Source organism: Falco naumanni, chromosome 4 (assembly GCF_017639655.2).
Source record: "Falco naumanni isolate bFalNau1 chromosome 4, bFalNau1.pat, whole genome shotgun sequence".
NCBI lineage: Eukaryota > Metazoa > Chordata > Aves > Falconiformes > Falconidae > Falco > Falco naumanni.
Window position 1 is genome coordinate 76,850,817 of NC_054057.1, and position 12,518 is coordinate 76,863,334.

The window sequence follows — 12,518 nt, forward strand, 5'->3', positions numbered from 1 at the left end:
GGAAGGACTTTGGAGAATGTGATAGTAAAGTATTATAACTTCTGCTGTAAGAAGGATTTGTTGGAAAGGTGCTAGATCAGGAGAAGAGAGATTATCTTTAGAAGGGTAAATTTGTATTTTGTAGATACCCACTGCCTATATTATGTTCTTTTTATCTGACTACATTATCACAGTCATTGTGTGGTGTCTGAATGCTTTTCAGCAATACATTAGATGATGTGACTAATCGCTGCCAGAAGCTGTTTCACCCTCTCCCCAGGGAGCTTTTGGAGGGAGATGTTTTGTTTTAGCAGGGGGTTATTTTTATTTTAAGTATATATGTCATTATGTGTGTGTGTAGGGCTTTTTGATTTAGATTGGATTTTTTTGCTGATGTTGTTTGTACTTGGAATGATACTTTTAAAACCTATTGAGAGCTGGAACTGATATTCAAACAGCCTTTGTTTATATTAAAACATATCTTAAGAGCTCACAGATCAATTTTTCTTTTAACCTTTGCCAGTGCAAAGCTGGAGTTGTTCTGTTGAAACCAGCCGTTTCAACAGCACTTAATGCATATTTCCCTTGTCAGCAGAGAAAGCTTTAAAACGGACAGAAAAATAAATAGTTGACTGTAATGAAGAGGGGAAGAACTCAAAATGCCTTCCTGGTGGAGACATTAGATCAGTAAATTGTAACTGCAAAGCAAAAATCAGTGTAATCTCATAGATTCGTAGGCCTTACGGAAGGTTGCTTCCCTGTTTCTGAAGGCCTTGTGGAGCACTGCAGCACAGAAGACAATGATTTGGCCTGCCACATCGCTCAGGTAACAGGGAGTTAAAAGATTAGGGATGCCAGTATTGTCTTCTTAACAGAGCTTTCTATCTTCCAATTTCCTGCATCTGTTTTCAAAGATGGATTTGGTTTGCTTTATGTTTCCTCCCGCTGCTACGGTAATGTTCCGTTAACCTTCAGCTTCTGTTTTTAACCATAGGTTGGGAAGTGACGCTGTTTCTTCTCTCCTCAGTGACTGTACGTCCTCAGCGCGTCGGGAGCAGAAACGGGAGCAGTACCGCCAGGTCCGGGAGCACGTACGGAACGATGACGGGCGATTGCAGGCCTGTGGCTGGAGCCTCCCTGCCAAATACAAACAGGTAGGGGATCAGTCTCCGGACAGGCTGAGGGCACGTTGTCCCTCCCAGTGCAACCAGTGAAGACCTAACTCTCCCACTGGTAACCTTAGCCTTAGTCCCTAAATATCTCATTTAGAGATATGATATGCATGTTTTCTTTGGCTGATAATTGTAGGCACAGCTCAAAATAATGTTTTCTTTATTTCCACCAAAGTCAATGGAGGGGGCGTTCCTTTGCATGAAGGTTCTGAAAGAACCTACCCTAAACCAAAAGTAATTAAGCTTCCTTGTCCAGAGCCCAGTGCTTGTTTTTATTTCCTTTGTTATTATAATTGGGCTGGTACATTAGATATTTCATTGATACTTTTGAGAACTTTACCAATTGTTTAGCGTAAAACTCAAATGCAGTGCAGTTTGCTCCTGCTTCTCCCCAGCAGTAATGCGAAGTCAAATGTCATCAGCCTCATTTGTTGGCCTGTGGCTCAATTGACTGGTCAAAGACTGCCTGGAAGAAGGAGACTTGCAGTGTGACTTGAAAGTGGATGAGTTTCAGGCCGTGATGGAAAAGGAACACCAGCGTTCTGACTTCCTTGCAGGGAGCATCCGTTAACAACCCTTTCTCTGTCAGCAGTGCAGCGTGTAGCCTCTGGTGACCATAACGGGGGCACCGTATCACGGTGAGAGAGGCAGTCTCTCAGGTAGTCTGCTCCCATCCCCGTAGGGACTCTTCACCCAAGATGTGAGATGAAGCCTCAGCAGCACGCAGCTCTGAGGCTAACAAGTTTGGTTCTGCCACATTGGTTACATCTCATTTACCATAACTCGGCGTTTACAGCTTTGTGCCTCTCTTCCCTACAGCTGAGTCCCAATGGTGGGCAGGAAGACACCCGCATGAAAAACGTCCCCGTACCTGTCTATTGCCGCCCCCTTGTAGAGAAGGACCCGACCATGAAGGTAACATTGTCTCTGCGAACCATTCCAGTCCAGAAGGGGGACATGGGATAAGCAAAGAATTTTGGTCTATAGATGTGCAATTTTTACAACAGTCTGTTTGGTTGGGGTTTTTTTACATTATATATTCCAAATTCTGTCTTCTGCTTCCCGTTTTTTTGAGTGGTGGCTTCTGGTGTACATAGGGGAAAGTGCCCCTCTCTGTAAGGACATATTCTCAGCTGATTGTGTTTGCCAGATTCCATACTTCTGTCTTACAACTACGCTTTTTTTTGGGACAACTCTTCAATATTATTAGCAAAATTCTATGCTTATAAGGCTTTTGCTAAGGCTCCTTATGGTATAACGCAAAACAATATAAAAATTCATAAAGATGAGTAGGGGAATGTAAAAATGCATTTCATCATGTTTTCTTAGTTTCCGCTGTTGACCAGGACTCACCGGTAACAGGCCAAAATTATCTAGAGTGGATTTTTGTGAAGCTGTGTCGATACTAGAATATTTTGAGCAGAATTGTGGTTAAGAATAGATGGTCATCTCTCTACAGGGAAGCACATTTATGTCATTGTGGTGTTTAAGTTGTAAGAAAATTCTGATGCTATTAGTTGTTTTTAGAGGGTTGGTGTAATCTTCGGATATTATTGTGTTGAGCATCTTTGCTTTATGATTTTTGATAAATCCAGTATTTGTTTCTGTAGTCCTGTTCGCAGTATTTTCCTAAAAAACTACCTGGAAATAGCTCATAGAAGGTTAGTTAGATTTAATTTCAGAAAATACGCAGTGTGCTTCTTTCACTCTACACTTGTTAGGTAGGGAACTAAACCAGTAGACTTTTTTTTTGTGTGTGTGTGTGTGACTTCATTTTTTTCCTGTCTGTTTCTTTAAATGGCTCTCTAAGATCAGACACTGATTTTTGGGCAAAGGAGTGTGTGAGGAAGCAGAAGAGTGCAAGGGGTGGGATGAGGACTAGGGAACAGGAATGCACTGAATGCATATCCTCAGCCCAGCAGTGGCTGTCGATTTCAGTTAAGCAGTACTGCTTCGTGTGTCCTGGGCTAGTAACATATGCCATGTCCTGCTTGCTTTGCTACAATGACTTAGGAACTCCGCAGTCAGAAAAACTGAGGACATTTCAGAAGCCTGTATTCAGTTACGCACTCAATTTACTATCTTTATTTTCTTTACAATTTCCAGTCACATCTGTTAAAAAAACAGTGATTTTCACTAGGGTTCAGAGAACCTTTATCTTACCTCCATCAAATCTGACTACGTCTTCTAGTAGAAATCAACAAGATCCATTGTTTCCAAGTCAGTATTTCTGGTGTTTCACATGTGTCCACAGTTGTCCACAAAGGCACCTGATTTTAGAGCGAGCCTGGAGCCTCCAGAATTCTTAGTTTAAGATTCCTGTTTCTGTTCCTTAGCTGTGGTGTGCAGCTGGAGTCAATCTCACGGGATGGAGACCTTTGGAGCAGGACCCTGGGAACGGGCAGAAATTGGATCCTGGACGTGATCCCCTCACCTGTGATAGGGAAGTGGAAGGCGAAAACAACAAAAGTAGCCATACATCTCCTGAAAAGAAGAAGGTCAGGAAAGAAAATGGATTTCTTTTTTCCCCACCAGTGTTCTTTCTAATTCCATCCCTGACATGCCCCCTTTCTCAGTACCTTTGTGCTATGCTATGTAATACTCTTTGTACTTCTGAGACATTGTCTTGTGGGACAGGGTTGTGGTATTCTGGCTCTTCCGTAACTTTCTGTGTGATTTGGGATGGATCACTCAGGATAAAATTTTCTAACTTCTACTTTTGAAACGTTTGGAATTTTGAAAAAAATCCTAATAAGGGTAATTTACTTGATGAGGTTTCTAGGAAGATTATGGAGCCCTCATCACAGTAAATTTAAAAAATAATACATAAATTCAGGCAAAGCTTTGTTAAAAAGAAAGTAGACGTAGTAGCGGGGTCCACGAGTCTGTTTGGTTCAGGAGTTGGAGCTCTCGAGATTTATTCCAGCTGGTTTTTAGTAGTCTTAGGCATTGGGTTTGGGTTTTTTTTTATAGAACAAAGCTGTAATTTACATATAATAACACAATGTTTTATTCTTTCTGGTGTGTGGGGTTTTTTTCCCACAGCTGTCTTACACTGCTGCCTTACAAGTCTTCTGAGATCAGCTTGCTTAAGCTGGTAGGTTGAGTGCGTCCCAGCTCCATGGTCTCCTGTCTGAAGTGAATGCTCCGTGATACATTAGACAGACATCTCAGAAGATAATTTAATGGTCAAACTCCTCTAACCCTAAGGAGCCAAATAGGCTTATTGGCCAGTGTTGCAGATACTAGTGTGGCAATGTGAATGCAATATGCATAGTTCATATTGTTTATTTGCATCTTTAGGAAGACACTTGGTTCTTTGAAGCCGGCATTGCGCTATTTGCGTGTGTAAATGTTGCCAAGCATTAATACGTTCAGTCTGATCTGAGAGGAGCACTGATTATGCCTGTCTGTTTGCTCTCCTGAAGGCAAAGGAGCTCCATGAAATGGATGCCACATCCAGTCGTGTCTGGATCCTCACTAGTACGCTGTCAACAAGTAAAGTTGTAATTATCGATGCCAATCAGCCTGGCACAGTGGTGGACCAATTCACTGTCTGCAATGCTCATGTGCTCTGCATCTCCAGCATCCCTGGTAAGTGGGTCGCAAGCACTTTGATCTGCACAGGGTTACCTGCTCCACTAAGGAGTGACAAATGTAGTGTCCTCACTTCATAACTAACCCTTGGACCCTCCTGCATTCTGTAATTGTCCCTCAAAACCATAATTCAGATTTTGCCTTCCCATAGGACCCTTCCATGGAGATCCCTGACTGTTGAACATGTAGTAAGTTGTTCCTTTGGCACGTAAAGGATGGTTCTTGGGAGCAAGAGCAAGCCTTGCCCAGGTTTGGGAGGGCTCTGTAGCTGGCCTGGATGTTGACGCTAGGGATGAAGGCATTCACCATGATGTTGCCTGATGCTGCGGTGCCTCCCCAGGGCAGTGAACCATGAGTGAGGGTCAGATCTTCCATCCCTATGGTTACCTCAGGAATAACATTTAAATTAGCAGTGACAGCTAGATTTATGGGAGAATCTGTTCTTTGCCCTTCAGCGGCCAGTGAGAGTGATTATCCTCCAGGCGAGATCTTTCTGGAGGGAGATGTAAATCCTGAAGAGTCGTCTGGAACAGATGGTGTCTTGGCAGGGATCACTCTGGTGGGCTGTGCGACCCGCTGCAATGTGCCACGAAGCAACTGTTCCTCGCGTGGTGACACACCTGTGCTGGACAAGGGACAGAGTAAGTTTTGGGACATGAAACTTAATGGTAGCCCAATTATAGCTGGTCCCATACAAGCTTACGGTCTTAGAGCTGCATCCTTCTGTACCTGAGTTAAATACTTCAAAAGTAAACAAGTTTCTTAATGTGGTAGAGGAAGACCAAAGGCACTTTTGGCACAGTTCTCTTTAGAGCCCTCCTTTTCTCTTTGAGTGATCCACGTTCTGCAGCCTTGTTGGTGGGGGTCATACAGCAGAGTATTTTGGACAGGTGATATGTTTGCCCTGCTACAATGGCTTCTGTTCTTACTGCTTTCTCCTCTGAACCATGTCTTCTTGTGAAGTCAGTTAAGTCCGTATGAAAACCGTAGCGATGCCCTTGCTGACTCCATACTGTAGTGGGAAGCCCTGGAGAATTTCTGATGTTTTGCTGGCCACAGGCTGTGCCTCACTTTAAAATAGCTTCTCTTCCTGATCCAAGCAGAAAACTCTAGATTTGCTGTCTGTGGTGCAGGCTCAGGGCTTGATTGAATTTGGCAAGGAAGGATAAATTAAAAACTTGACTGATTCCTGTATAGCTAACTTACTAGCTCGTTCTCCAGTACATCTCCCACTGTTCTTTTGTCTTTTAGGTGAGGTGGCGGCTGTCTGCAATGGGAAGATCAACCAGTCCCAGTCCACTGAAGAGGCAACAGAAGCTATGGAGGTACCAGAGAACGGTACAAGCGAGGCAGAGCCTGCTCAGGCCAGGCCTGGGCCCCTCACGGAGCACGTGTTTACCGATCCAGTCCCTGCACAGGCGCCTCTTAGGCAGAACGGGTAGGCAGTCAGGGGCCACAGTGCCAGTTCAGTTATTTATCAATCAGCTCTGTTTTCGTAAGCTTTTTGATATGAGAACCAGCCTAATCTTCTATAAAGTAGCAAACCTTTTTCAGTTTTGTGCCCAGATAGTATTACCAATGAGATAATGGGGAGAGAAAGAAATTAAAGGAAAATAAACATGGTTCAGCCTGCAGCAGACTGTGTCAGCTGTTTTAAGTGCAAATATTTGATCTCTTGGTATGAATTCAGACCTGCTGTTAAGACTGATCTTCCAAAGTACATGAACACTTGATATTCTTACCAAAGGAGTTTACTGATTCATGTATAAAAACAGTGATTGATTTATTCTAGTGCTACCTCTACTGTGCTGTAAAGATAATGAAGACAGCATATTCACCATCCAAAAATTCTTAAGGCAAATGAGTCTGATGTGATGCCTGAGGAGCAAGGTGGAAGTCTTGGAGACAGATTGCTCCTGAACAACCAAGTTGTTCTAAGCCGTCTTTGTTGAAGCGGGAAATGGACAGAGAAAATACTGTTTATGTGATAGTACTGCCAGACACTAAGTTAAGTTCTGTACATTTGAAGTGCTTGTTATTTGTATTGGTGGGGGAAAAAGGAAGTTTTACAAATTGCGGATTCAGGAGTCAAGCAATTCAAAACCACTGACGAGGAGGAAGCGATTTGTGTATGCAGGGGCCCTTACCTACTTGTGAATGCCAGCCTTTGAGCGTAGATGGGCATTCTGTGCGTTGCTGCTACTAAAGCCTTTAACAGTGTTCTTTTGCCTCATCAGGGAGAATGGTCAGCTGAAGACAGAGTCAAGCACAACACTGCCAGATCAGGAGTTGAATGGGGATGCTGCTGGGACTTGCACCAGTGCTGCCCCCACCATGTGGCTGGGAGCACAGAACGGCTGGTAGGTTCCCCTGGGGCTGGCAGATAACCTCTGTTACCTCTGTTCTCTGGGCTCCACTTTCCGTGTCTGCACACCTTAAGTTCACTTGTTGTTCCTAAGAGTAGGTTTTCATTGCTCATTGTTGCCCTGAGCCCTCAGCTCATTGTAATAGGCACAGGGGTTTAACCTCACTTTCTTACCCAATCGTTGCCTTTTCTACCAGAAGAAAAGAGTCAAGCCTAGTCAGGCTCAAGGTGTGGAGTCTTGCTGCTAACCCTCCCCAATTTTTCCTTTCTCACAGGCTTTATGTGCACTCAGCTGTATCCAACTGGAAGAAGTGTCTGCATTCGATAAAGCTGAAGGACTCTGTACTGAGTCTAGTGTAAGTGTGCATGCCAAGAGACAACGAAGGGGAAGGTTCAGTGCCCGAGTGATATTTTAGATGGGGGTAACAGCTCTTGTCAGTCATCTTTTTCTTTGCTCTTCTATGTGCATTGGTTTCAGGAGTTTTCCAAGGTTTTTGTTTATTTGAAAGCCTCATGCTGAGCCATTTTCCTGCTTAACTGCAGACCTGACCCAATTCAGTGAAAGAGGTGCTAAATGAGATTAGCGGTATCAGGAGGAGAAAAGGGGGTGTAGTTACGTGGAATTTCTTGAAATTAATGGAGTTTGTAGTGTGAAGAAGTTGACCTCAACAGGAAATGTATGGATGATGTTACTACAACAAAGGTAAGATGTATGACCATCGGCCCTTGCAGGATGTTTCTGCAAGTGCTAAACTGAATGGGAATTGTAGAGAGAGCATAAAGACGGCGTGTGTGTATTTCAGAAAGAAGCTGTTAGTCCCTTAGTTCTACAGACTTTTTTAAGTATTTACTTTTCTGTGATTTCAGGCATGTGAAAGGGAGGGTCCTTGTTGCTCTGGCAGATGGAACACTAGCCATATTCCACCGGGGAGAAGGTAAGAATCAATATAATAACAGAAAACCAAACTTTGCTGAAGGTGTACTAATGGATTAAATGCTATTCTGAGTCAAGAAGGAAAGGTGCTGGCTTGCTAGAGTACAAACACAATTGAAATGCATAGCTATTATACATATGTAATCATCCTAAAACATTTAAGGTATACTTTAATACCATTTCCTGAGCTTTTGTGAACAAAAACCCATGTGTGGATGTCCTGTGTAGCACATGCAGAGTAAATGCAACACTTTCAGGAATGCATGTGCTGTGCAGCTGTTTGAGGCATGCTTGGTAAGTTTAAGGCATTTGGGCCATGTTGGTGTTACTACGGATTCACAAGTCAGCGGTAACAGGGATGCACAGGATGCTCCACGCAGCACAGGCTGTACCTGAGCAGATCGTCTGTGTAGTTGCGAATAGACCTGTTGCTTCCTAGAGAAGCTGGACTCTCTAAGTAAGTAAGTGGAACTGATAACTGCATACACAGCAGGCAGAGCTGGGATGCTCTGGAAGTCTGGAAATCCCAAACAAATGTCACCTTTGCATTATGCTTGGCCAGTTTTTCTTGTTGCAAAAAGGAGACATCTGAGTAATCTGACATGCCTTAATCCTGCCAGTTCAAGATATTTTTGAATTCTGTATTTCTTGTCCTCTTCACTGTAGTAGGTTTTGTTTCCCTATGACTTGAGCTGTTTCTGAGCTGTGTTCATACCTGAAAGTACATGGGAATTTGCTAACTGTTCTTAACATGCAAATGTAAGTCCCTTAGGTGTTCATTGAATAGCAGTTTATCCATTATGCGGAAATACAGAGATCAATGGTTTTGTGCAGTCTTAAGTTTTGATTCAGCTTCTGTCATGAGTTCAGGCCTGACCACTGATAAAAATCGTTCCCATCAGAAATAGAATAAAGCTTCATGACACAGAGGCCACCCTCTGTGAAGGACACAGTACCTGCCTGGTTAGCTAGAAAATAAGCATGAGAAAAGGGAGATCTGAGTCCTTATCCTGGATTTGACACTTAGGAGGAGTTGTCTGTCTGGGATATGAGGAAGCCTCACCACAAGAACTGTACGATCCGTTTCCTTTCAAGTTTCTGCATAATCTTGTTAGGCTGTCTTTCTTCTTCCCCTACGGTTCTTGTACATGTTAAAGAAATCTGTTTGCTTCATTACAATAAAAGGATGTTTAAATTAGCCTGATTTGGAGAGCTTTCAGCCCACCAAACTAAACTTTATTGTCGTATGTTTCGTAAGGATAAGGCTGTACCCAGAGTAGTGGTATGGATTCATGGGAAGTTCACAGACACAACCAAAATGAGCATTTGAGTATTAGCTGAGCCTGTATACCTAGATATATATGGAAAAGTAGATGATTCTATTTGTGTACTGACATGTCACGAAGGAGATGCTTTTTTCCGCACTTGTTTTTCACCTTAGATGGTCAGTGGGATCTCAGTAATTACCACCTAATGGACCTTGGTCACACTCACCATTCCATCCGCTGCATGGCTGTTGTGTATGATAGAGTCTGGTGTGGCTACAAGAACAAAATCCATGTTATCCAACCTAAGACAATGCAGATTGAGGTAAGAGAGAAAACGTGTGTATATGCATGCACGTGCTTGTCTTGTGTTTATTCTTACAGCTGTTTCATGCTGCAGAAATGCAGAACCTCTGTATTGTCCTTGCTGACTGTAGGACCCGAACTGTCAATCTGGGTCATATCATGACCTGGTCTGCCAGGGTGGTATTTATTCTTTCATCCCTTTCAGAGAGCTTAAATCTTTAGTTACGTCTAATCTGAGCACTTTCTTTGCCATCACTAGCGAGCCTATGAGGCCACATACTGTACAAATGTACATGCGTGCTTTACAGCTGCCCTTCGTATGTGGTCTGAGACTTCATCTGCGGGCACTGTGGCACAAAGGAAGAGTACAGCTAGCAGGCCCCAGCGATACCACTTGCCTAAGGAAAAAAAAATGACATTTAGAGCCTTTTGGTTGAAATTCAATACAGTGGTGTTTGTACAAACCTATCTGACAGTGCTCGGAATAGTTCTAACCAAAGGGAGAAGTGCTGAATGTGAAGTTCACATCAGTGAGCCAAGGCAGTTTGATCTGTGGAACTTAAACTGGAGTTGTGTGTTTTCCTTTTCTACCAAGCACCCTGAAAGCTCTTGGTTTCTAAATGTTCTTGCTCCTGAAGTGGTCTGCAAAGACCGTGATCTCTGCAGAACTGCTGTACAACTTACCATTTCAAGCAAGGGATTTTGGACTTTGCAGGTCAGCTGGTATCAACACATTTTCTCCAAGAGCTGTGAAGTGATCTCAGTTGAGGAAAATGGAGTATATGAGTAGATAATTGCAAAGCTTTTCTGAACTCATGTTGGTCCACCCATTTGGCATTTCAGAAATCTTTTGATGCCCATCCTCGGCGGGAGAGTCAGGTGCGACAGCTGGCATGGATTGGAGATGGAGTATGGGTTTCTATCCGCCTGGACTCCACTCTGAGGCTTTACCATGCCCACAGCCATCAACATCTGCAAGATGTCGACATTGAGCCTTACGTCAGCAAGATGCTAGGTGAGGAGTAGAGACCGTCAGTAAGTGGTCTGTTGCTTAGTGAGATCAATCAAAATTTGTTAGCAGACCTTGCCCAAAGTTGTAACTGACTCTCCAACTCTTGTGCATGCTTACTAGGCACTGGAAAGCTGGGCTTCTCGTTCGTGCGGATTACAGCTCTGCTCATTGCTGGCAACCGCCTCTGGGTAGGGACAGGGAACGGTGTCGTCATCTCCATTCCACTGACTGAGAGTAAGTGGCATTTATTGGAGATACTCCTGTGCCCCGCCCCCCCCCCCAAAAAAAAAAAAAAAGAAAAAAAAAAAAAAAAAAGATGCTTCTGCATATTATTTGTGTGGCATGGTGGATGGCTCTGGCAGGCAGGCTAATGCTTTCCAGCCATTTTTACCCTGAACCTGACATGCCTTTGATCATTGCAGTGTTCAGAGAAAAGAGCCCTGGGTATGAGAAACCCTGAACTTTGTTTAACTTTTCCTTATTAAGGAAATGTTTGGTTGAATGGATTTAACCTGTTTAAAACCAAATAGGTATTTGTTGCTGTCAATTTCAGTTCAGTTGAAGCTGTTTCCTTCTTGGGGGACCAATGACATCTCTACCATCTGTACAGTCTTCTTTTTGAGCGTGACCTTGACAGAGCAGACTCATGTGAACTGATTCTGTAGCTTCTGGAAAGCAGGAGAAACATTGGGAATTGTAGTAAGTCTCCAAAAGGAGGCCATGGGATGAGAAGTCACCAGAAGATCTCCCTGGAAATTTTGTTTCTGCATAGACGTCTAAACATCTTTGTAATAGTATTTTCCAGAAACTGACCTTAGAAAAGCTTCATTTACTCAAATTAGGGCTCAGCTTTATCAGTCAAGTAGAAATCTATCCTATGCCAAATCCAACCTGGTGAGGAGACCCAGCAGTAGTAGTTAATACATACATCTCTGGAGCTGGAAGCTTAGTTGAAGCTCTTGGTAATCCTGTTCTGTATGTGCCAGTCAGAATCTTATTTTGAAGGTCTGTTCCAGATTATCATGGGGCAGTAGGATTTGACGCTGATTGCAATTGCTTTCAACAGAAAGCAGCCAAATTTACATTTTCTCACCACTGCATACAGGAAAGCTGAGAAGCAAATAGCTCTTGTATAAGAGCAGCAAACCTGTTGTAACCCTTCTGGAAGTCTGGGCCTAGGTGGTCTCCTCTAAGGCTAGTAGAGCTGGATATGCCTGAGGCCGACACAAGGAAGCCAGTGACAGTCACCTTTGAGCACTGCAGTCTAGGTCTCATTTCTGAATCCCTGTTTTAAAGCCCATTCTTTCTTGGGGCTGCTGTCCTAATTCTAAGTTAAGCTTGTTCCCTGCTATAAACCGGTTGCTTTGTCTGTTGGTGTTACTGTAAAAATGTGGTAAGCAGTAAGGTTTCACTAGAAGCTTTAGCAATGGATCCTTGTGACCGTGGTTCCTCTCCCATCTCAGATACTACATTTGTGCTCGTTAGGTAAGACCAAAGCGAGGAAGAACAGTGTTGGTATAAACTGATCCAAGCCTGTAGCTCCTGTTGCAGTTTCTCTAGGTTTTATACATTTCTGTTGCTCCCTGAATTTTCTCCCAGTAATCACCTTTTTCTTCTCTCCCATCCTGCCTGTCTCTTCCCGTGCCCCTCTGTGTTCCCACTCCTTGCCTGTGCCTAGCTGTAGTCCTCCACCGAGGCCAACTCCTTGGGCTCCGGGGTAAGTCCATTGCCTCCTTCCTTCAGCTTTCACTCCTTTTGCACCCATTCACCTTTGCAGTTGCTTTCCCACCCTTCCATCTTGCCATTCAGCACTCTGTCCATTTTTCCTCATCACTCTTTCATTTTAAGTTGCAATCTGAGAAAAGCGACCAGAGACAGTAATGTAAAT

At 43.5% G+C, this 12,518-nt stretch overlaps 1 protein-coding gene across 31 annotated transcripts in view; it reads left to right on the forward strand.

The window, feature by feature from the left end:
- MAPK8IP3 (mitogen-activated protein kinase 8 interacting protein 3) overlaps positions 1 to 12,518 on the forward strand; it is a 70,735-nt gene that overhangs the window by 52,433 nt on the left and 5,784 nt on the right. For 18 of the 31 annotated variants that reach the window (XM_040591133.1, XM_040591134.1, XM_040591140.1 and 15 more), the window contains 13 exons: positions 974 to 1,133; positions 1,971 to 2,066; positions 3,488 to 3,649; positions 4,580 to 4,745; positions 5,204 to 5,389; positions 6,000 to 6,186; positions 6,986 to 7,108; positions 7,389 to 7,469; positions 7,981 to 8,048; positions 9,489 to 9,637; positions 10,462 to 10,633; positions 10,751 to 10,864; positions 12,309 to 12,347. In XM_040591133.1, coding sequence (XP_040447067.1) covers positions 974 to 1,133; positions 1,971 to 2,066; positions 3,488 to 3,649; positions 4,580 to 4,745; positions 5,204 to 5,389; positions 6,000 to 6,186; positions 6,986 to 7,108; positions 7,389 to 7,469; positions 7,981 to 8,048; positions 9,489 to 9,637; positions 10,462 to 10,633; positions 10,751 to 10,864; positions 12,309 to 12,347 — 1,703 coding nt within the window. The remainder of the gene's footprint in view (positions 1 to 973; positions 1,134 to 1,970; positions 2,067 to 3,487; positions 3,650 to 4,579; positions 4,746 to 5,203; positions 5,390 to 5,999; positions 6,187 to 6,985; positions 7,109 to 7,388; positions 7,470 to 7,980; positions 8,049 to 9,488; positions 9,638 to 10,461; positions 10,634 to 10,750; positions 10,865 to 12,308; positions 12,348 to 12,518) is intronic. The other 13 variants (XM_040591145.1, XM_040591151.1, XM_040591149.1 and 10 more) reach the window with 2 other exon arrangements.